The sequence below is a fragment of the Euleptes europaea genome, chromosome 4 (assembly GCF_029931775.1).
Source record: "Euleptes europaea isolate rEulEur1 chromosome 4, rEulEur1.hap1, whole genome shotgun sequence".
Lineage (NCBI taxonomy): Eukaryota > Metazoa > Chordata > Lepidosauria > Squamata > Sphaerodactylidae > Euleptes > Euleptes europaea.
Genome location: NC_079315.1, coordinates 120555387 through 120578338, shown reverse-complemented (window position 1 = coordinate 120578338; position 22952 = coordinate 120555387). Strand labels below are relative to the sequence as shown.

The following is a 22952-nucleotide window of genomic DNA, read 5'->3' as shown; positions in this document are numbered from 1 at the left end:
CACCCGTGACTTATTCCCAGGAGCCATTTATAGTTCTCAGGAATGCCTGTTGTGTAGTCCTGATACCTTTTGCATGCAATCGATTATCTCTAAACCTTGTTTCTCCATAATTCCCAACGTGTTTGCTTGTGGTTTCACCTTCACTTAGCCCCTCTTAGAGAACAGTGTCAGAATTCCTAATGGGCCTCTGAATTACACTTTATCCTAAATTACCTGCCAGGGTGTTTTAAGGGAAGGGATTCCTTCTAGAATATCTTGGTTGCGCTCTACACAAGGAGCATTGGAACAGGTACTGATGCTCACTTTCCAAGCACATATCTGATGCCGCAGACTGTGGAAGATTATCTGTCCGAACCTTTTCCTTTGTCTTGTGTTTTGTCAAAAGTACCAGGGGGAGGAGGTGAGGTGCATTTCTTTGGTAGCCATTATGAAGGCTGTTAAGACGGGTACCTCCCCTCACCTTTTAAGAGTCCTGAGTTGGCCTTTGACTTCCCGTGTATGAAAATCTCTTCCCCACTAACGCTGTGTTATGTTCATTTGTCAATGCTAGGTTATATCTACAGGCGAGATGTGAGCCTCAGGGCCTTCCCCTGATGTTGGCTCCTGTCTGTAGTATTCAGAAGCTTACTGTCTCTGAACATGGAGGTTCCCTTTAGTCACCATGGCTAGTAGCCACGGATAGACCTCTCCTCCATGCGTCTTTCTAGTCCCCTTTTAAAACTGTCTATACCTGTGGCCATCACTACATCCTTGGCAGTGAATTCCACATTTTAATCACTCTTTTGAGAAGAGAGACGCATTCCAAGCTCTTGGCTGGCAGCTGAGAAAACGAGCATTTTGTGTCTATGCATGCGTGAGGAAGAGCGTGCATGAGGCACATGAATCAAGTGGGCACGTCAGTGGTCACAAGTCAAAGTGTAAATGCTGTTGCCAGGAGTGGGGGGCTGGGGAGAGAAATAAAGGAAGGGATGCTTGTTGGAGAGCAGCCGGTTGCAGTATATGAAGGCAAGTCACTAATTGCAGTGATGATCCTGTTGAGCCCACCTTGAGAACCACATGACGTTGCCTGGCTGGTTTTGTGTGTTCCTTCCACACACCGTCCCATTTCCATCCTTGGTTGTGTGGCGAGAGCCCTTTTCTTGAGTGTGTCTTTCTCCCCCGCTTTCTTTCAGGCACGTCATCAGTTCCAGCGTCGAAGCCAGAAACCTCTCTTCCCTCGCTATCCGCCAAAGGGACCCCTTTGCCCAGCATCGTGGCTACCACCACTTCGCTGCTGCCTTCGGGGCCACCGCACACGCTGTCGCTCCCCAGTTTGCCGCAGTCCAGTGAACTGGCCGGCAGCTCGCTCTCCCAGTTGAGCAGGTATAGCCGGGGATCAGGGGGCGGCTGTGGAGGGAGATCGGGTGCCCACAGAGTGGGTAGGAATTAAGTACCCAAAGGTCAAGAAAAAATCAATGTCCAAGGCCAAAGATTATACAGTATAAAGATTATGTCAATACAAAATATGTGTCACTGGCCACCAAGATTAAGTTAATTAATGCCATCGTATTTCCTATTACTATGTATGGGTGTGAAAGCTGGACAATGAAAAAAGCTGATAGGAAGAAAGTAGATTCCTTTGAAATGTGGGATTGGAGGAGAGCGTGACCAATACCTTGGACTGCCAAAAAAACAAATCGGTGGGTTCTAGATCAAATCAAGCCTGAGCTGACCCTAGAAGTTAAAATGACTAAACTGAGGCTGTTGTATTTTGGTCACATTATGGTCCCTAGAAAAGACACTTATGCTGGGAAAAGTTGAGGGCAGCAGGAAAAGAGGAAGACCCATCAAGAGATGGGTTGACTCAATAAAGGAAGCCACGGCCCTCAATTTGCAAGATCTGAGCAAGGCTGTCAAAGAGATGACATTTTGGAGGACTTTGATTCAGAGGGTCGCCATGAGTCAGAAGCGACTTGACTGCACTTCACACACACACACACACTCACACACTCACAATCAATAACATATATAAGACCTGGCAATAGCCTACCAAACCAACATGCTCATGTAAACCTACAACACAAATAGACATAAAATCACAACATTAGACTTTGACCAGGCCAAACGCGTTTTGGCCAAATGGCCTTCTTCGGTGGTCGAAACAATCACTGTTCCAGACTACAAATATACATAACTTCCTAAAAATCTTTATGACTGTAGGTACGTTGTGATTGCAGGATAACAATTAATATATATATAACTGCAAGACATTTCTCATCTGTTTTAGGCTTCTGTACAAATGGGAAACGAATCCCCATGTGTGTTTCCCTCTTAAATGAGGAGATGTTATGTTTCAGCCGTAAATAAAATGGTCAAAATCTCATAGTCATAAAGATGTCTCAAAGTCTGGAGCAGTTATTAAGTATTTTTTTATTATAATTTATTGCGGTCCTTGACCAGTATTACAAAGTTAAAACATTATTAAAACAAGAATAGTTCAATACAACAACAACAAAATAGCTGCATGAACATTTGAGCTGGTCAAATGGGTTTAAAACTCGACATCAGCTTTAATATCATTTCCCCGTGTCTTACATATCCCTAGACAGAATTTGGCTACTTGTCTGGATACCCCGTGGTTTCTATCAGACAACAGATATTCCAGTTTAGCCGCATCAGATTCATCAAGAACTAACTAACCAACTAACACTGGCTGGAGATATTTTGATCTGGCCTCTTTGTAATATGGACATCTCAGAAGCTCATGTGCTCTGTAGTTTCCACCTCCCCCACTGAGCATAAACATAATCTTTCTGTGTAAGGGATCTTTTTGAATCTTCCTACCAGCATGGCAGAAGGAAGTCCTTATAAAGTATTAAGGAAGTCAGACGGCCAGCTCCAGGGAGATCCAGGGAGACCCCGTCTCCCATTTCCTTCCTCTGAACTAGACTGTGGGTTTTATAACTCATCATACTTCACTTACGTGGGACTCCATCCTCTCAAAGGCTCACCTTTACAGCTCACAGCTGTTGGCAGGAGAAGGAAAGGAAGCCAGTCAGGAGGCTAGAATGCTAGAACTGGACCTTTTCGCTGACGCGCTTCTCACAGGGGGAGGCGTGGACTACCGCATGCTGCATTGGCTGCCTAAGGCTTCTTGTCCTCAAGTCTAGCCTTCGGGGGCTGTCAGAGGCGTGCAAACCTGTCTGCGTTGTCCCTTGAGGCTTTAAAGCAAATGGAATATCCCTCTGCATGTAAATTAGTTCGATCTAGAGTGTTGCAACTTGACAAATGGAGCACTGGCTGCGGAGGGTGCAGGGCGTGCTCCTTGTACCATCCGGGCCTCCCCATTCCAAAGATTATACCTGCTTACTGTAAACTTTTAACTGTCCCCAAATACAGAGTGCTTTTCTCCAAGGCCAGATTAAATGCACTGCCATTGGGGGAGTCAGCAGGCAGATTTTCAGGGTCCCCTTTTCCGAGCGACTGTGTGACTGTGGATCAGGGACTTTGGACACTGTTTGGCATTTTTTTGTAGATTGTAAAAAAGCGTGATCTCGCCAGAGACAAATGGATCACAATACACATTCAGAGGTGGGGACCTGCCCTATAGCAAGACATAGTTGTGAAGTTATTGGCTGATACTGATCAAAATGTAACCCTCACCGTGGCAAAAAAATTATCTATGGTTTTTAATGATACCTCCTTTTAACGGGAGTCCGTTTCAGGTAGCTGCCTCAAGGTTGATGTTGGGCCCAGGGCCCCCTATAGTGCCCCCTATGGGCGACTTCCCTTTGGACCCTTGCTCCTGCGGGGTTTCCTCTGCCTCAGACCACTCATTCAGAGAGCCTGAACTCTCCATCCGAGTCAGCCAGGGTTGTGGGCTATACGGAGCTTGTCCTCCCTTGGCTATTCTCCTCGGCCTCCACTCCCGCCTTCCCTTTATAGGGGCCTCCCTTCTTAAACCCCTCCTCCCGATTCTATAAGGGCTGGGCCGGGACTTCCGGCAGCCCCACCCGTCTCCACCTGCCCCGCCCTCATCCCGGCCCGCTCGCCGCTCAGCTGGCCGGCGGGACGCTTGGAAGGCAGCGGCACTTGCCCCTGCCCTCCATCGGTTCCTTCCCGGCTGGTCCCCGGCCTTCCTGCCGGCCGCAAGGAGGTCCCTTGCCGCACTCCTCTCTCAGGTGGGCTTCCTGTGGGAGAGAGAGAACGCGGTAGTAAGACGCCGGCTGGCCACCTGCTCCTCCCGGCTCTCGCGCAGCTCCCTCTTTCCCCGTCCTCCTGAGCCGTCTGCAGGGGCGAGGGAACACTAGCCTGGCCACGGGCCGGCCCGCCGTCTCCCGCCAGAGGCGACGGGAAAACCTCGGAGGGCAGCTCCCGAGCGTGGACAGCCCCCTGGCTTGGTAAGTGCTGCCGGGGGAAGAGGGCCTGCGACGCCGTGGCTTGTGGCCGTTGCGGGACAGTTGACTCAGCCTTCCATCCTTCTGAGGTCGGTAAAATGAGTACCCAGCTTGCCGGGGGTAAAGGGAAGATGACTGCGGAAGGCACTGGCAAACCACCCCTAAACAAAGTCTGCCTAGTAAACGTCGGGATGTGACGTCACCCCATGGGTCAGGAATGACCCGGTGCGTGCACAGGGGACCTTTACCATTTTTTACCTTTTAACTGTACTGCTTAGATATTATATTTTTGTATGTTCGGGTATTTATGTATTATGGAATGTATTTAATTTGTTTTGCTCATGACCTGTTGGTCCACGCGCATAAAGAATGGGGGGAAAAGGAAACCTCAGTCTGCGCCTGCACTGGGTTGATGCTCTGTGAGCTGCCGATCTGGCCCACAAGAGCACTTCAACCCGTTCTCCCAATTCCCGCCCCCCCCGGCTTCGGCGCACACCATTGTGTCGAGAGCCCGGTGTTGTGCGGTCACATGCTCAGCCGTGCATGCAACTGAACTCTTTTCCTTGTTGTTTCTCCCAGTTCCCTCTCCAATCATCAGAGCAGCCTCTCTTCTGCCTCTGCGCTCTCCTCGGCCACACTGCACACGGTAAGTGACTCGGGGGTGCCTGGAGATCTGCTGAACTTCCCTCCTCCCTGGTACCACCCATAGAGCCCTGCTTTCCACAGAAGGGGGAGTGTTTTTTCAAACAGTGCAGACTTTTGGGAGCTTGCCCTGAGCTATCACTGTCTGTTCGCCAGCCGCAACCCCCCACCCCTCCCTAGGGGTGCCCTGAGGTGAGGCATATATATAGGAGGGTGCCGAGTTATTTTCTGTTGCCCCAGAAGCTCGGACCAGAACCAACGGGGTTGAAATTAAATCAAAAGAGTTTCCGTCTAGACCACTGGTTCCCAACCAGGGGTCCATGGACCCCCAGGGGTCCGCGAGAACTAAATTAAGGTCCGCGAAACAAAGTTATAAACCCATAATAAATTAATATTTTCAATTAAAAGTTCTCTATTATAAAAATATATATTCAAATATTATTCTAATGTTTAACTAACAGTTATGATTAAAGTTTATTTTCAAATTCTCGGAATTTTTATTTTGAACCTTGGGGTCCCTGCACCGAACAAAAAAGTCCTAGTGGTCCCTGGTCAAAAAAAAATTGGGAACCACTGGTCTAGACATTAGGAAGAATTTTCTAATAGAGCAGTTCCTCAGTGGAACAGGCTTCCTCGGGAGGTGGTGAGCTCTCCTTTCCTGGAGGTTTTTCAGCAGAGGCTAGATGGCCATCTGTCACCAATGCTGATTCTATGAAGGTGTGTGTGAGGGAGGGAGTTGTGAATTTCCTGCATTGTGCAGGGGGTTGGACTAGATGACCCTGGTGGTCCCTTCCAACTTTATGATTCTATGTCTGACTTTGTGGCCTTCTATGGCAGAGTTCCCTAGTGGTGCTCATGGGCGCATGACACCTGCCGGCACCTTTCCTGGTTCCCACCAAGTCCATTTAGGAAGTGGGCAGAGGCAGGTGGGGCTTTTGCCCATCAAGGCTTCTGATTAGCTGCTGGAGATTTGACTCGCTGCACAGACTTTAAAAGCATTGGTTTGGCAGCCGCTGCCACCACAGCTCAAGGATCTTCACTGGGGAAAGGAGTCAGCTGCAGCAGCCGTTGCGTGGCAGGCTCCACTTCCTCCAGTGGTCCTTTTGTTGTTGCACCCGCCATGCTATATCAGAATTCCTAAGGTTCCCACAGGCTTTAAAAGGTTGAAGTCCTCTGTTCTGTGGTTAAAAGCGGGAGCAGATTCTGGTTAAAGGGTTGCTGTGCAAATCAGCTGCTGCGACATCACAGCAATGGGTGGGGGCAGGTCGGAGAGACATCCACGGTCCAGCTGAAGTGCCAGGTGTCTCGAGGGGGCCGGTAGCCATATACACAAGGAAGGGGAAAAAAGAAGGGGGAGAAACCCCTGATAGAAGACAGAAAAAGAAATGTGCAAAGCACCAGAGGTTACAAGGCGTTTATCTAATAACTTGTAGCTACTCCAAAATTTTACAAAATAGTAGTAACAACAAAGGTTTGAATAAATTGCAAAACATGTATTACAGCATATAAATAACGAGCAAATGTAAAAAGCAAAAGTGTTTATAATATAACACAATCACAACAGTGACAGGTCTGCCAGCTGTGAGCTGCCAACAGGTCTGTTTCAATATGCTTACGTAGCCCTGTACACAAGGAAGGGAAACCTCTGTTCAACTGATTTAGGGCACAACCCCCCTCCGTGGTGATGCCCTCTGGGTTTAAAGCAAAGGCTCCTCTCCGCATGCCAACATCTCTTCACAAATTCATGTACAGCAACGAAAAGCGACTGTAATGTTTTGTGGGATTTTTGGCTCTATTTCAGTAATTGGGTCCTAAAGGTGCTGGTCGCTTGCCTCGTGGTGACCTCCTCTGTAGAAAATTACCAGGAGAGCTCCTTGCATTGCGTCGTGCCATTTGATCTCTGCTGCCATTTAATCTCTGTTGCAACGTCATGAAGAGCCAGGGGCTACTGGAAGCACCCGCAGAACACCATGCAGAGGCCGGCTGTGCTCGTGTGCCCCCCCCCTCGCCGCCGCTTGCCTACAGAGTTTTTACCTTTTCCACCCTGCAGTCCCTTTGCTTGCTTTTTAACCTCCCTTTCTCTTCCTCTGTGCGTATTTGCATCTGTGTCTCTTTCTCTCTCCTTTCCAGCACGCTAGTGTTGAGAACTCCACCGCGCTCCATCCTTCCGCAGCCTCTTCTTCCGTTGCTCCGACCTCGGCCATTAGCACCACCTCTGCGGTCTCCAGCATGGCCAGCACTACCAACAGCCTGGGCCTGAACGTGACCAGTGTCTCTCTGCTGGCCCCCTCCACGCGGGCCGCCCCCTTAGTGTCTTCAGGTTCGCAATATTAACAACCGGTCGCGCGGATGTAGGGAGAGAGGAGCCCTGCTCTGCAGGTCTGCCGTTGAGCGCCTCTCGGCCAGCTATACCTGCACCGAGAAATTCCGTGCCTTTTCTTAAAAGACTTTTTACCTTTCCCAGCCCGCTTTGCACACTAGCCTGTGAAATAAAGTTGCCTGCATTTTTGATGTTGTGGGAATATTTGATGGAGAGAAGTCTCTAGCGTTTAATGCATGCATTTAAAGGGGACTATAAATTTCTCCTTTCCTTCCGTTACTCTCCGAACGCTTTGCATAAATTTTCCCAGTTGCTTGAAAATATGAATCGTGGAAGCCGAACTTCTTGCAAAAAACCAAAACCAAAATCTGAGCAACTCGGTGCAGATTTACCTTTATTTTGACAGTTCTCTTTGCAGAATCTGCAGGATATAGCCAGGCTGTGGGGGTTTTTAGTTTGGGGTTTTTTTTTTTTTACATCTAGCAAGTAATTCTGTGTCTCTTGTGGTGAGGTTGGATTCTGTGTCTGGGAGAATGAAGCAGAAATGGACCAAGGCGGGGAGGGGGGTGCGCAGAGGTGGAATTAGTTGCTCTGATCAGAGGCAAAAGAAACAGGGAGGACGCATTTTCTCCCCAAGTGTCAGGGCCCATAAAATTCTCACAGAGAGATTCTTTCTGGGAGGGGGTCATAGGCTTTGCTCCCTGCCGGAGAGCCGCTGGTCAGAGTAGAGGTCAGGGGTCTGACCAGCAGATTCAAGCAGTTGCCCATTGCTTGTCTTGAAGGAGCGCTTGCATTCTGCAGTTGGATAGACTTGTTCCCGTTCATCTTTGTGGCTCCTGTGCAGTCCTACATGGGGTCTGTGCTTGCGCAGGCCAGCCACAGAGGACTGACTAGAAAGCTCTGAGGACCTTCAGAGCGTCTGGAGTGCTCGCTCTTGGCCTGGGACGGAGGGGAGGGGGAGCGCTCCAGACTCTCTGAAGCTCCTCAGTCCTCCGCGGCTGGCCTGCTCAAGCGCAGGCCCTATGTGCCTGCATAGAAGAACACTCGATGAACAACAGTCACAGGTAAATGCAGCTCTTTTTTTCCCACCCAGGGGAAGCTTAGTCAATCCAAGGGACTCCATGGTTAGTTTGATTCTCTCCATTGCTTACATGAGGATATCACAAGGCACTAACTGGTTACACCAGGGATCTCCAATGTGGTTCCCACCATGTGCTTTTAGAAAGCAGGTAGAGCGAGGTGGAGCTTTTGACCAGCAGGGCTTCTTTTTGCCTGTGTGATTAAAAAGCATCCTGTTAAGCTGAGCTTCCACCTGAAATGTTGAAGGGTTACTGTGAGGGTGATATATAACCTCATTCCCAGACATTTTGTGATTGCGCGCCACCGCCCTGTGCCAGAATGCCAAAGGTGCCCACAGTCTCAAAGCGGTTGGGGACCCCTGGGTTCATTTTCATGGCCTCTGTGCAGTCCCACATGGGATATGCGGCAGGCTGGACTGCGCATGTGCAAATCCCATGTGTGCCTGCACAGAGGACCACTCAATGAACAACAGTTACATGTAAGCAACACTGTTTTCATCTTCATGGCCTCTGTGTGGGCACACATAGGATCTGCTCATGCGCAGATCCTATGTGTGCCTGCACAGAGGACCACTCGATGAACAACAGTTACAGGTGAGTTTTACAATGCTGTTTTACAATTCTAACCTCCCCTGTCAGCCTCTTGGCAGGTCGTATTTACACGAAAACTAAAATTACTTCAGATACTCAAGGAATTTATTTCCCGACGGCTTTCCTCAGCTAGTGCCCGCTTTCCTAGATAGGCCTTGCACCATTTCCAGGGGATTAGTGGGCCCACTGTGGTTGACGCTGGACAACACGAATTGTGTCAGTCGAGTCCACCCCTCCAGCGCTTTTCTGTGTCGCTCAAGGCTAGCCGGCATGATCGCTTTCGGCTGGCAAGGGAATTCGGATTGGCCGAGCTGGAATCTTCACGGTCAGCTTGCATTTCAGCGGTAGGCAAAAGCGTGCTGACTAATAACTGAGGATAAGTTGTAATGCGCTGTGTCAACGTAGGCAGAGTTCACCGCGTGAGCGGAAGAAAGCTGCAGGATTCATTCTCAGGATCCTTGCCCTTGAGTAATTTTCTCTCTTCCACAGAAACGTGTGTCCTGTTTCATTCTCACTGGTAAATGCACACCTCTAGTGTGGTTATTTGTTGATTCATTAAAAAAAACACGTTTATGTCCCACCTTACTCTCTGCAAGTGAAGAGCCCAGGTGTCTGACGCCATGGGCAAAGCATAAAGAACAGGCAAACCGCAAGCAAATCCATTGGACGACCATCAGAAACCAACAGAGAATCTGCCCCGCCAACGTGAACTGATCTTCTCCAGCTGAGTGTAGTGGGACATCCTCTGCGGCCGGCAGATAGTCCAGTCAGCGTGTTTCATTATTCTCCTAAGAGTAAACCCCTTCCACTGTGGTCTCCATTTTAGCAGCAAAATCCAACTGAGTTTCAGCATTCCGAGTGCAGTCTAAGAGTGAAGTAAGGCAGGAAGCAGAGGAGAGAACCTAAGGCAGCTGCCAAAGAAGGCCAGTGAATTCTTTCCTAGGGAAGTTTTTTTTTTAAAGACCTGGGAGGAAGTCAGAGACTTGTCTGCCCAGTCTCTCTCGTCAAAACACCTGCCAATCTCAGAGCTACACCTCTCCACGCTAGGGTGTCCCTGTCCCACGGGGCTTACACCATCCAAAGAAAGAAGGTCCTGACAAAGAAGTAGGGAGGATGAAGAATGTGGGAGACAGGCATCCCCCTGAGCCAAGAGGAGATAGCTGTAGACCAGGAGGAGAATCTGTTGTGCGAAGGGGCTTCATGCAATAGTGGAGGCGGGGAAGCAGGGCCGGGCACAAGGAGCAGTGTGGCAGGAGGCACCCAGGTGGAGAAAGAAAGGGTAGGGCTGGGAGACAGAAGACCCCACGTGGAAGGAGTCAGAGCTGGAAGCGGGGGGTTGTGGGTGACCACAGGCCCGCCCAAATCAGCTCCCCAAATTGGTTCATTCCAAGCATTTCTCTCTTCAGCAGCTTTTTTTTTTGTGGGGGGGGATTCAGAAGGTCTCCTGCATGTGGTGATTTTGGGGCTGGCTCAATAACATATTGCAGAAAGGCTTCTATTTCTCCCATCCCGCTTTTTAAAATGTGCTGTTTTAAAAGAAATGTTTCTTTTGGTTCTGCAGGCAAAGTGCCCCCCAACCTGCCCCAAGGTGTACCACCCTTGTTGCATAACCAGTACATTGTGGGACCTGGAGGACTTCTACCTGCCTACCCAGTAAGCAGCTTCCTTGTACTTCCCCTAGATGACTTTGACTCCTCTTCGGGCCAGGCCCACCAGGTGTTCGGGGTCTCCAGGGCACCTTGTACAGAAGGGGCAATCTGCAGATTACTGGACAGATCATACTGCTTGACTTTCCACCCAAGGTTAGGAGCAGCAGGCTCTAGTCTAGAGAACCAGGCTCGATTCCCCACTCCTCCACAGGAAGCCACCTGGGCGACCTTGGGCCAGCCACAGTATTCTTCAAGCTCTCTCAACCCCACCAACCTCACAGGGTGACTGTTGTGGGGAGGGAAAGGGGAGGAGATGGGAAGCCGGTTTGATTCTCCTTAAAAGGTAGAGAAAGTTAGCAATATAAAAGCCAACTCTTCTCCTTCTTCCTCTTATCTCTTGAGTGTGCAGAATGAACCAGCACTTAACTGTAGCAGTTCCTCAGGTAACTGCTTGTTCTTCGTCGACGGCATTTGATTTAACAAGTCTTATCAAGAAATTGGCCCCAAGTTGGAGCTCAAGACATTGCAATAGCCTGAAAGAGGTGTCTTACAATTCTCTGTTTTCCCTCCCTCCTCCTGTGTCTCCAAGCAGATCTATGGTTACGATGACCTCCAGATGCTGCAGTCCAGGCTGCCGGTGGTAAGTAGCTTTTTTTTCACTTTTGTGTCGTTGTAAGCGAGTATCATCTGAGGAATATGCCAGTGACGAGAACACGAATGGGAAAGTGGTGTGTGTGGCTGGAGCTCAAAACTGGGTCTTCTCGCTGACGCACTCCTCATACAAGGCATGGACCACCAAGCGCCGCATTGGCCGCCTAATGCTTCTTGTCTAGCCTTTGGGGGCCATCAGAAGCGTGCAAACCTAAGTCTGCGCCAGCGCTGGGAGATGCTCTGTGAGCTGCCAATCTGGTCGCAAGAGAGCACTTTAATCATGTCCTGGGCCGGGGCTCAATCTCCCGGCCGGCCCAGGCCTCCCCACCTCACCAACACTTACCTCGGCGGGGCCGCCAGTCGCGGGAGCCGGCGTGGGTGGAGAAGCGGCAGGGAGGAGGTCCAGCGTCCAAGTCGGCGCGGTGCCAGGACCGGCAACGGGAAAGAGGGAGGACAGGCTGGCTGAAGGGTATGGGGTAGGCGTGGGGAAAAGGTTGCGGGGGAGGAACTCGGTGATTGGGGTGGCAAAACAGGGAAGATTGGGTGGGGGATAAAAGGCGAAGGGGAGCCGAGGCCGAGGAAGAGAGCAGTGGTAGCCACGAATGCTGGAACAACAAACGGCAAACCGGCTGCTACCGAAGGGAAGGATAGCTCAGACCCCCCGTTGTACTGGTCTGAGGCCGAGGAAGCTCTCCTGAGCTGACCAGGTGTGGGACCGACGGGCCGGGACCCTGGCACCAACAAGGCCCCACCCCACAAATCACTTTGCCTGATTCCGTAGGAGCCTAGGCTAAAAAAGCAAGTTTCTGGTTCTCATGATCTGTTTTCACTAATGCTTAGAAGCTAGAGGGTTGGGAGGGCCGTGGCTCAATGGCAGAGCCTCTGCTTGGCATGCAGAAGGTCCCAGGTTCAATCCCCAGCATCTCCAGTTAAAGGGCCCGGGAAAGTAGGTGATGTGAAAGACCTCTGCCTGAGACCCTGGAGAGCCACTGCCAGTTTGAGTAGACAGTACTGACCTTGATGAGCCAGTGGTTTGTTTCAGTGTAGGGCAGCTTTATGTGTATATTGGGAAGGGGCCGTGGCTCGGTGGAAGAGCCTTTGCTTGGCACGCAGAGGGTCCCAGGTTCAATTCCTGGCATTTCCAGTGGAAAGGACTAGGAAAGTAAGTGATGAGAACCTGGAGAGCCACTGCTAGTCAGAGTAGACAATACTGACCTTAGTGGACTCAGGCTTTGGATGTTTCATGTGTTCCCCTGGGGACATGCTGGGCCTTTATATCATGGCCTACTTCCTGGTGTTTGTTCTGTCTGTGTTGCCTCCGGCAGCGTATAAGCTCCATTTCTTCTTTGCTGACTGCAGCAGAGCCAAATTTTTAAAAATTTGGTGAAAAGGAGCGAGAATGTCCTCCTCTTAACTACGCTGTGAGGCGCAATCCTTCTGTGTCATCCTTTGCATGCCAAACACAAGGGCCTTCCTTCTGCCTCTCCTCATCCTCTTTGTTTATAGTAGCGTGCCCATCAGCTTAACATAAACACACCCTCCTTTTTATCCTTTCTATGAAGGGCCAGGGAATTATTGTACAGTATTCTCAAAGGTCCTCTGTAGAGCCCTATAGAATGCATGGTCGGATGCCAAAGATGACCCACGGCTCTTCATAAACAGTAGAATCTCATTTTTAGTCACAGGTTTGATCACCCTCGTCTTTTACACTTATTTCAAGGCATTTTGATGTGACTGCCATGGCCGATGAATTGCTGACTATGCTAATGCTTCATGGTTTGAATGCTGGGCTTGGAACGCTTTTCTTGCCACCGGTGCTCTGGAGAAAGAGCCAGATCTGAAGGGCAAACCTTGCGTTTAAGCTTCTTAGAGGGTGCGGCGGGCCAGATACAGTACTGGCAAATTTCCCCTTAGAGTGAAAGGTACATGTTCAGAGGCGGTGGGGCCCCGCTCTGATCTCTGCCTTGTAACATTTTTATTCTGCTTTTTCTTCAAGGACATAATTCTCTTTTCTTCCTCCCATTAAAATCATGACGGGACCGTAAATCAGGTTGGGCTGAAAGGGAGTAGCCCGCCCAAGGCACTTAGTGGCAGAAGAGGGGTTTTAAACTCAGGTTCAGCACTGTATTCACAAGATTACACGGGCTCTCCGGTGCCAGAGTTAAGGACATTTTCAGTTCAATATTCGCTTACAGTTGCTAACTCGACCTGGGGTTGTTTTTTTTTTTTAATGGCCAATTGGTCGATGCATGTCTCTTTCCTGTGGATTCTTCCTTCCTTGTTCCTAACGTGGTGGGCTTTTGTACTCTGTCTCTGCGGAAGTCTCTTGCGGAAGTCTCTCTGAATCTTCCTCCCCTGTGGGTATGGTGTTGTGTGTGGTTGTTCTTCTCTGCATAGCCCTATACAGGCGAATAGAAAGGCAGTGTGTGCCGCAATACTTGTCAAGTTCAGTTTGCAGCTCAGGGGCTGGATCGTGAGGATCTGTTCTGCTAGTTGGAGCAGTTTTGTCTGATGGGCAGAGCCTTCTGTCAGAGAGAGGCGCTGACTCTGTAGATAGAGGGAGGAAAGAGGTGTAGTGGTTAAGAACTGCAGACTCTAATCTGGAGAACCGGGTTGGTTTTCCCACTCCTCCACATGAAGCCTGCTGGGTGACCTTGGACTGGTCACAGTTCTCTCCGAAATCTCTCAGCCCCACCTGCCTCACAAGGTGTCTGTTGTGGGGAGGGGAAGGGAAGGTCATTGTAAGCCACTTTGAGACTCCTTAAAGGTAGAGAAAAGCAGGGTATAAAAACCAACGAGATATAGTGGTTAAGACCTCGGGCTAGTCACGGTTCTCCCAGAACTCTCTCAGCCCACGCCTCCACAAGTCAGCTGTGACTAGACTGCACTTTCCACCATCAGAGAGGAGTTAAGCAGGGCGAGGTCTAGCACAATAAATCAGATTAGATTCTCTGTGTGGGACTTGAACAGCTTGGGTAGTTTGATAGATGGTGGGAGGGGTCACAAGTTCTGGCCTGTCTCCCATGCAGGGAAGATAAAGAAAAGTGCAGTCAAGTAGGGTAAATAACAAACTAATTAAAGAAGAGGCAGTTTGATGCATGAGAAAATTGACCAACATCAATATGGAAGAAGAAGAGTTGGTTTTTATATGCCGACTTTAAGGAAGTATCAAACTGGCTTACTTCAGCACCTTCCCTTCCCCTCCCCACAACAGACACCCTGTGAGGTAGGTGGGACTGAGAGGTCTCTAAGAGAGCTGTGACTAGCCCAAGGTCACCCAGCTGGCTTTGTGTGTAGGAGGGGGGAAACCAACCCGGCTCACCAGAGTATCCTCCCTTCGCTCATGTGGAGGAGTGGGGAATCAAACCCGGTTCTCCAGATCAGAGTCCACTGCTCCAAACCACCGCTCTTAACCACTACACCACGCTGGCTCTGTTATGGTATTATATAACGTGTTAAGAACAGTCTATTAAGATTATTAAAAAGAAGGTTCTGTTGGGTTAGAAATTTTATTGAGCGAGGGAGCCCATGTCTCAGCATCGTGTGAGCTTTTGAGCTCACCAGAACTTTTCATCAGGGTGAGAAAGGGTGGAAAGCCGATCCTACAATCCATGGCGTTATGGTCTGATCCTGAGTGCTTTGCCTTAGGGATGAAAGCAGGCAGGTCAGCTTAACGTTATTGCTGGTGTGGTGACTCCTTACAGGATGTTCTCTGGTCTGCTGAGTTTTCTTTCACAGAGGCAACAGGAACCACCCCAAATACATCCAAAATTGTCCCAGGTGCCAAACGAGACATACAGTTCCCTGGCTCGCTAGTCTCTCTATTAGCTATGTCTGAAATGAATGTAAGGTGTTGCACAAGGCAATAGAATTAACTAAAGCCAAAGTAGGGAGGCATTACCTTGTTCTGAGAACACAGTTTTTACCCAGGTCTGCTTTCATTCTGTTGACCGTTTCCCACCTTCCTTTGCGAACTTAGTTAATACAGAGAGTATAACTTCTCATTTGGCATTTAGGACGGACTTGGGGTAGTTTCTGTATTCCTATCAGAGGACAGAGAGTGGAAGACACGGACTGAACCCCACTGCCGCAGAACAGTGCTGTAAGGGGACACCGTGCCGAGCAATAAAACTGATTGCCTGTTTGCCTCCATCAGACCTTGACACTGTGACCTGAAGAATCTGCATTCCACCCTTTCTCATTCTAAGTTTTGTATCATCCAGCCTGATGAGGGGTTGGGTGAGCTCTAAAGTTTGCAGTTAATTTGGATGGTCCTCATGAAAGGCGTTACACAGATTTTGTTCTTGTTTTTTAGATTGACACCAAGACTCTCTTTGTTCAACAATTCCCCTCCCCCCCTTCCCTTCGGTAATTTTCTGGATAAATATGAGGAAAATGGTTATCTTCCTCTCTGTTACATCGAGGGTTGCCATCCTCCAGGTGGTGGCTGGAGATCTCCTGGAATTACAACTGATTTCCAGGTGTCAGAGATCAGTTCCCCTGGAGAAAATGGCTGCCTTGGAAGGTGGAGTCTAGGGCATTATACCTTTCTGAGATCCCTCCCCTCCCCATACCCCATCCTCCCAAGGCTCCACCCCCAAAATCTCCAGGTATTTCCCGACCTACAGGTAGCAACCCTAGTTGCTTCTGAAGAAATGTGCTGACTTATGGAAGCTCATACTTGAATAAATTTTAGTCTATCTATATCTATATCAATAGATAGAGATATAGATATATAGATATGCCACTTTCTCTACCACTTAGGGCAAAATCAAACCGGTTTACAGTCACCTTCCCTTCCCCTCCCCCAACAGACACTTTGTGAGGTAGGTGAGGCTGAGAGAGTGTGACTAGCCCAAGGTCACCCAGCTGGCTTCATGTGGAGGAGTGGGGAAACCAACCTGGTTCACCAGATTAGCGTCCGCCGTCACTCATGTGGAGGAGTGGGGAATCGAACCCGACTCTCCAGATCAGACTCCACTGCTCCAAATCACTGCTCTTAACCACTATACCACACTGGCACTGGATTTCTGCTTTGTTTTGCTATAAAAGTCTAACATGTCAACTGCTTTGGAATTATTCAAAACACAATTTTATATATATATATATATATATATATATATATATATATATATATATATATATATATATATATATATATATATATATATATATATATTGTGTTTTGAATAATTCCAAAGCAGTTGACATGTTAGACTTTTATAGCAAAACATATATATATATATTTAGCAAAACAAAATATATATATATTATACCTTGCTTTTCTCCCAAAGGACACAAAGTAGCTTACAACAAGAACATCTACATAAATAAACCACAGTAACCAAGCACATCTCCGGTCGGTCGTCAGTTTGTTGGCTGTCTGGTTCAAAGCCTCGGGCTATTAATTTATTTTAAAAAAACGAATATAAAAGCATATTAAAAACCATACAAAAAAACCTCCCAATGATAAGAACACACAAAAAAGCCACAATTTAGGTTTTAAAACTATAATAAATAAATAAAAACGGACTCCGTCAAATGCAGTCCTTAGTTAAACTGTCTTCAGCGACCTCTTTGGCCACACTCAAGTTTTTAGGGTACCTGAGAGAGGAAGGGCAGAAAACACTCCGCACAAAGATGTTACACGGCTTGTGCAGATGCTCCTTCTCTACTCCTTCCGTCTCTTCCTAAATAATAAATAACACAAAACAAGCGCTGTTTGGCGCTGTGGAATTCTGCAAGTCCTGGCTTTGTTTCCACGTCTGTTCTCTAGTTGACACAGCTCTCCAGAAAGGCTTGTCTGACAGGTTTCCTAGCTGTTCATTTTCCTAGTCAGTATATCCAGGTGCATCAGACTTGTCCGGACTTCCAGCTGAAGCATTATTCCAGTGCAATTGCTGTGGCTTTTCTCTTGGAGGAAAGTTCTGATGCTGCTGAAATACCTCCCAAGCAGTCCCAGCTTGATCCGGCACTCATCTGGGCATGGTGGCTCAGTTTTCTCTTTCGCGAAGCATGTCTTGATATGTTCCGATTGTGCGTAAAGTGCATTGAAGATCCTAGAACTGTAGAATGGCACCGTTAGAGGAGAGGAAGTCTGTCTCTGCCCAGCACACAACCACCACCCTCCACACATACATGCCTCTGCCCGACCCCGTAACAAAGACTCCCGTGGCAGAGAAGTGGCACTGACCTTTCTGAGACGGTGGTTGGCCAAGCAGTCTGCACCAGATCGCTGCTAAATATGCCTAAGAGCCCTCTCAGTATTTCGTAGATGGCTTTTCTGGCCAGATGTGGCTGCTTTACATGCAAAATGTTTGCGGGAAAATTGAACGCCGTCATCTGCGTCAGGCACTCTGGAGGAACTATGGGTCCCTTCGCAGTTAGCAGTAAAATCTGTGAATTAAGCATTTGTTGTTGGTGTTGAAGAGAGTCGCAGGGCAGCGCTGTGACCAGAGCAGGTAAGAGAAGCGCTAGGCCAAAGAACCCTGCGGGACGACAAGCGGAAGCCCTCATGGCGGAAGTGTCCTGGTGGGTCTGTGCTGGATGGCAGGCGACTTCTCTGCTCTGGGGTCCAGCTCTGAAATGTGTTGCTGCCCCATCTCCCTCTATTTATTGGGTAGGGATGTGTTTCCATATATCATCTGCTAGTCTTCAAAATTCCCCTGGTTTCATTTTCACTTTCCGCTTTCAAAGATGTAGTTTTTTTGGTGTCACTTACCTGGACCTACAGTTCCTAAGTTGGTTTTAAACTTTTCAGTAGTACTCCAGCAGAGATTTTTCCTCCTCTTCTTCCTTTTGGGGTTGCCAACTCGGGTGGGAAATTCCTGGAGATTTTGGGGCACCATAGAGCCCACATTCCAAAGCAGCTGGATTTTTTTTTGTTTCCAGGAGAACTGATCTCTGTAGTCTGGAGTTCAGTTTTAATACTGGGAAATCTCCAGGCCCTACCTGGAGGTTGGCAACCCTTTATCCCCAACTTCCACATTCTCACAAGGTGTACTTTCTGTGTAGTTAAGCTTCTTGTACACACTGGGTTTTTATTCAGCGTAGCAGGCAGGTTGATGTAGGATTAGGATACGCCGTTGAGGCAGACCTCTTTCGGGTTCTGAGCCTGTCAGGTCATCAAAGCAGCCAAGCGCTTATGCCCCCAGTTCCAGATCATGACCTAAATTTATATTTTGCTTTTCCTAACCCAATAGACTCATCAGTGCAAAGGCTGTACAGTAGCTAAGGCTAAGAAGAGGACTTCTGGATGAGTCCCTGGAGAGTTCTTGTCAGTCCAGCTAGGCTATATTTTGCTTTATACTTCAGGCGGCTTTTTACAATGGTAACTTTGGATGTGTATATAGGCACAGTAAAAATATTTCCTTTCTCTCTTAGAAGCTCCTTGATTCATAAAACGTGAGCAGCATAATTCTAAATCTATTTAGTGAAACTATTAGCACTTAAATTTCATGGTGGGGGCATGGAAGGAGGCATGGAAGCTCTGAAAGAACTTGGATCCTGTAATTTGGTATCCAGGTAGTCATTTCACCCCATTCACAAGGGATGGCTGAAAATGGGGTACTTGGTGTAGCACTCCCTCAAAATGAAGGGTTCAAAGTGTACCCCAAACTGGTGCCAAAACTTGAGAACTCCCAACCCCAAGAACGTTCTCCCTCCCTCTGGTGTTGACTTTCTCCAGCAGATGAAGAATGCTTTGTTTCATTTGGCACCCCCCCCCCAATAATTGTTATTGGCCCTCTTCCCTGGTTTTGGCGTTATGTGATTGCGTTTCTATATATTTTTAATTGGATAATTTTGTATATTATTTTAAATGCTGTTTTAATGTCCAGATGTTTTTGTCTTCAAGGCTTTGGGGACCCTACTTGAATGGATAGGTGATATAAAAACGATTTAAGTAAACTAATGCCCTAAAACGGTTAAGGTGTTTCCAGCCATGTAGAAAACCTGCAGTTTGCTTCAGAGGTAGCCAAAGACATCTGGATGTCTAGGAATTCTAGAAGTGGGGCCACTTTTGAAATGATGGGAGGTTATTCGGAGTACCCCAAAGTAATTAAATCACTCCCAAACTAACTCTGAAGTTGAAACCTTGTATTCACCCAACACAGTATACCATGACTTCAAAAAACCTGAAAGACCAACATCTGTTAGTGTCTCCATAAAAGGGGCAACTGAAGGTATATTCCTCGAAAGTACTTATAGAAAGCTCAAATTTGGCACTGATGCGATCCAACATACACAGATTACTGTTATGTGTGTGTTAAGTGCCGTCAAGTCGCTTCCGACTCAAGGCGACCCTATGAATCAATGTCCTCCAAAACGTCCTATCTTTAACAGCCTTAAAAATATTGTCAAAGGCTTTCACGGTCAGAGTTCATTGGTTCTTGTAGGTTATCCGGGCTGTGTGACCGTGGTCTTGGTATTTTCTTTCCTGACGTTTCGCCAGCAGCTATGGCAGGCATCTTCAGAGGAGTAACACTGAAGGACAGTGTCTCTCAGTGTTACTCCTCTGAAGATGCCTGCCACAGCTGCTGGCGAAACGTCAGGAAAGAAAATACCAAGACCACGGTCACACAGCCCAGATAACCTACAAGAACCAATTTAACAGCCTTGCTCAGGTCTTGCAAATTGAGGGCCGGAGCTTTACAGAGTCAATCCATCTCTTGTTGGGTCTTCCTCTTTTACTGCTGTATTTAACTTTTCCTATCATGATTGTCTTCTCCAGGAACTCTTGTCTTCTCATAATGTGACCAAAGTACAACAGCCTCAGTTTATTCATTTTAGCTTCTAGGGTCAGTTCAGGCTTGATTTGATCTATAACCCACTGATTACTAGAAAAAGTCTAAAAATGGGACTTGAATCTTACTGCTGTCCTGTGAGGTAGGATAGACTGAGAAAAAGAGAGATGGTCCAGGGGTCACCTAGTGACCGGGGTTTTGAACCCAGATCCTGCTTGGCCTTAAAGTGAATATTCTAGCTACCATTTTGCACTTGAAGGAGCAGGGAGTGGTTGTCCTGTGCTTGTAGAATGTGGATTAGTTTGCCAATACCGTCACTCTTTCTAGTGGTAAAGTGACTGATCCCCACACTAGTCTCTTAAGTAGCAGAACCGGCTGCCCAAAAGCAAGGTAGCCGTCTCGCCAGATGTGGGACTCCCCATTGCGGCAGAAAAATGTGGCTTTGTAATGAGAAAAGGGACGATATCGAGAGTGGCTGGATGAGAGAGAATATATTGCAAGAGAAGCAAACACTGTGAGTCAATCAAAAGGGGCGGGGGGGGGGGGAGCTAGAGGAACAAAACAGTCTGGTATATCCCCCAGAGCTCACAAAGGGAAGTTTTGTGGTTCGGTGGTAAAGGAGGATTTCAAAACTGGTCCCTCTTCTTGCAATTTGTCATGGGTCTGGAGCGTGTTCTGCTGAACAGCAAAACCGTGGGCAAGAAAACGGCCAAGAGGGCCACCTGCAGAAGTCAGAATTTCTGCATCCCTGGGAGACTCCAGGATCTGGAATGGACTTAGAACATCTGGGGGAACTGATAGGAACGTTTCAGCCCTCATCTAATGACTTTGTGGGCAGAGAGCCGGCGAATTTCCTTGTTTGTTCCCCCTGCAAAAAAAAACAAAAAAAAAAAACACTCCAGAATGGCTGCATTGTTATCAGGTTGTGGGATCTGAACCTAGAGCCAGTTTGGAGTGGTGGAGTTTGATCTGGAGAACCGGGTTTGATTCCCCACTCCTACACATGAAGCCAGCTGGGTGACCTTGGACTAGTCACAGTTCTCTTAGAGCTATCTCAGCCCCACCGACCTCACAGGGTGTCTGTTGTGGGGAGGGGAAGGGAAGGCGGTTGTAAGCAGGTTTGAGTCTCCCTTAAGTGGTAGAGAAAGTCGGCATATAAAAACCAACTCCTTCTTCTTCTTCTAGACAGTGCAGGTCATGGGATGCCCTACGAGACCTTTCCTTTGTTAAAACAAGCCGGTTATTTCTTAATCTTTGGCATCCTTGGCGCTGAACAAAAATCGAACAAAAGGATCCCACCAGCTGAAAACTGATCAGATGGCAGTCCCAAAGGAGCCCAAAACATGTTTTTAAAGCACATGCAGAAGACAACTAGAACCTGGTGCCAAAGCAGTGTCAGTGCCTAATTTCCTTGGCTGACCTCCAGCCTGTGCAGAGTGGCTGTTCCCCCCCCCCCCCAAAACTGAAATAGGGTATTAAAAGAACAGAGTACCAACTATTAGGAGGCGGAATGCCCAGTCAAATCTCCCCCGACTCCTTCCCAAACGTTTGTAGTTAACTGTGTGTAAAAGTCTCCCAATTGCTTTAGTAGCAGCAGCGTTCCCGTGCATGATTCTTTGGTTGGCTCATTGCCAGCCTGTTTCCTTTTGGCAACTAGAAAGCGGCGGTTAAGAGTCAGGCTGAGATACTGAAATCGAAACCAACCAGAAGTCGAAAATGGGAAGGCCCGTTCCAGAAGCAAGCAGGGGAGCCCAAAAAGGGAAAATTCGCTCCAGATGAGGGCAGGGAAGATGGGGGAATGCAACTACCAGAGATATTAAAACACAGGAGCTTTTTATAAAGAAACATTGGCAGGCATGCTACCATTAAGTTGGCTGTATTGTTAATTTTACTTTTCTTTAGGATTATTACGGAATTACATTCCCTGCTCCCGCAACCTTGACGGGCAGAGAGGGGAGCCTCGCCAGCAACCCATACTCAGGTGAGTGGGCACTCCAAGATGGCGCTGCCCAAATAGACGTTTGCCAGGGTCATTATATCCGGCCGCTGGATCAGTCTTTCAGAAATAAGTGATCCTCTGTGCTTTCAGCATCTATGTACATAACATGCTGCAGGAGATTGGGGGCAGATGAAGCGTCCCATAGCTCATCCATTAGACTGTTTTCTGACCAGTGAAAGCGTGGGCTCCATATATGTGAAACTGTTCCAAGTTTTGTTTAGCCAGCTGCTTTTCATACCATGGGAAAATGTTGTTTCTTCCTGTATCTCTTTTGACTCCTAAGAACCAATTTGGAGCTCTTGAAAAGCTTGAAGAGGGGAGTGGGCACGTTCATGGAGGAGAGGGCTATCCATGGCAACTAGTCAAAATGAATGTGTCATGATGCATGCCTATTCTCTCCAGGATCAGAGGAGCACGCCTATGATATCAGGTGCTGTGGAAGGCAGGCAGGAGACTGTTGCTGCAGTCGCCTTGTTTGTGGGCTTCCTAGAGGCCCCTGGTTGGCCACTGTGTGAACAGACTGCTGGACTTGATGGGCCTGGGTCTGATCCAGCAGGGCTTTTCTTATGTTGCGTAGCAGTTGTTTAAATATTTAAATTTCATGGTGAGGGGAAGAAGGGGCTATTTATTTAATATATATTTTAGAGCTCCCTGCAACAAAAAGGTTCTACAGGAACTAAAACAAATGAAGAGAAAACCTAGCCGATACTCCCAGGTCTGACCTGAAAATGTTTTTTAGGGATAGAGGCAGACACAAGCTTTCTGGGGCCTGTTCTGGCACTAGGTGTGTGTTGGGGGGAGGGAAGCTTTTGTGGGTTTGGCAATGGAGCACGAGGAGATGGGCAGTAGGGCCAGCGGGCTCAGGCACTTAACTGCCATCGTGGTTGGAATGCAGCGGAGG

General features: G+C 48.1%; 1 protein-coding gene and 1 non-coding gene across 3 annotated transcripts in view; both read left to right on the top strand.

The window, feature by feature from the left end:
• UBAP2 (ubiquitin associated protein 2) overlaps positions 1-22952 on the top strand; it is a 73939-nt gene that overhangs the window by 41770 nt on the left and 9217 nt on the right. Inside the window, exons 16-21 of one of the 2 annotated variants that reach the window (XM_056848822.1) lie at positions 1173-1362; positions 4956-5022; positions 7149-7338; positions 10570-10661; positions 11250-11297; positions 21955-22033. In XM_056848822.1, the coding sequence (XP_056704800.1) occupies positions 1173-1362; positions 4956-5022; positions 7149-7338; positions 10570-10661; positions 11250-11297; positions 21955-22033 (666 nt within the window). The remainder of the gene's footprint in view (positions 1-1172; positions 1363-4955; positions 5023-7148; positions 7339-10569; positions 10662-11249; positions 11298-21954; positions 22034-22952) is intronic. The other variant, XM_056848821.1, reaches the window with a different exon arrangement.
• Positions 281-364, top strand: LOC130477233 (small nucleolar RNA SNORD121A). The gene has a single exon (XR_008933320.1). It is a non-coding gene; the product is annotated as a small nucleolar RNA SNORD121A (small nucleolar RNA).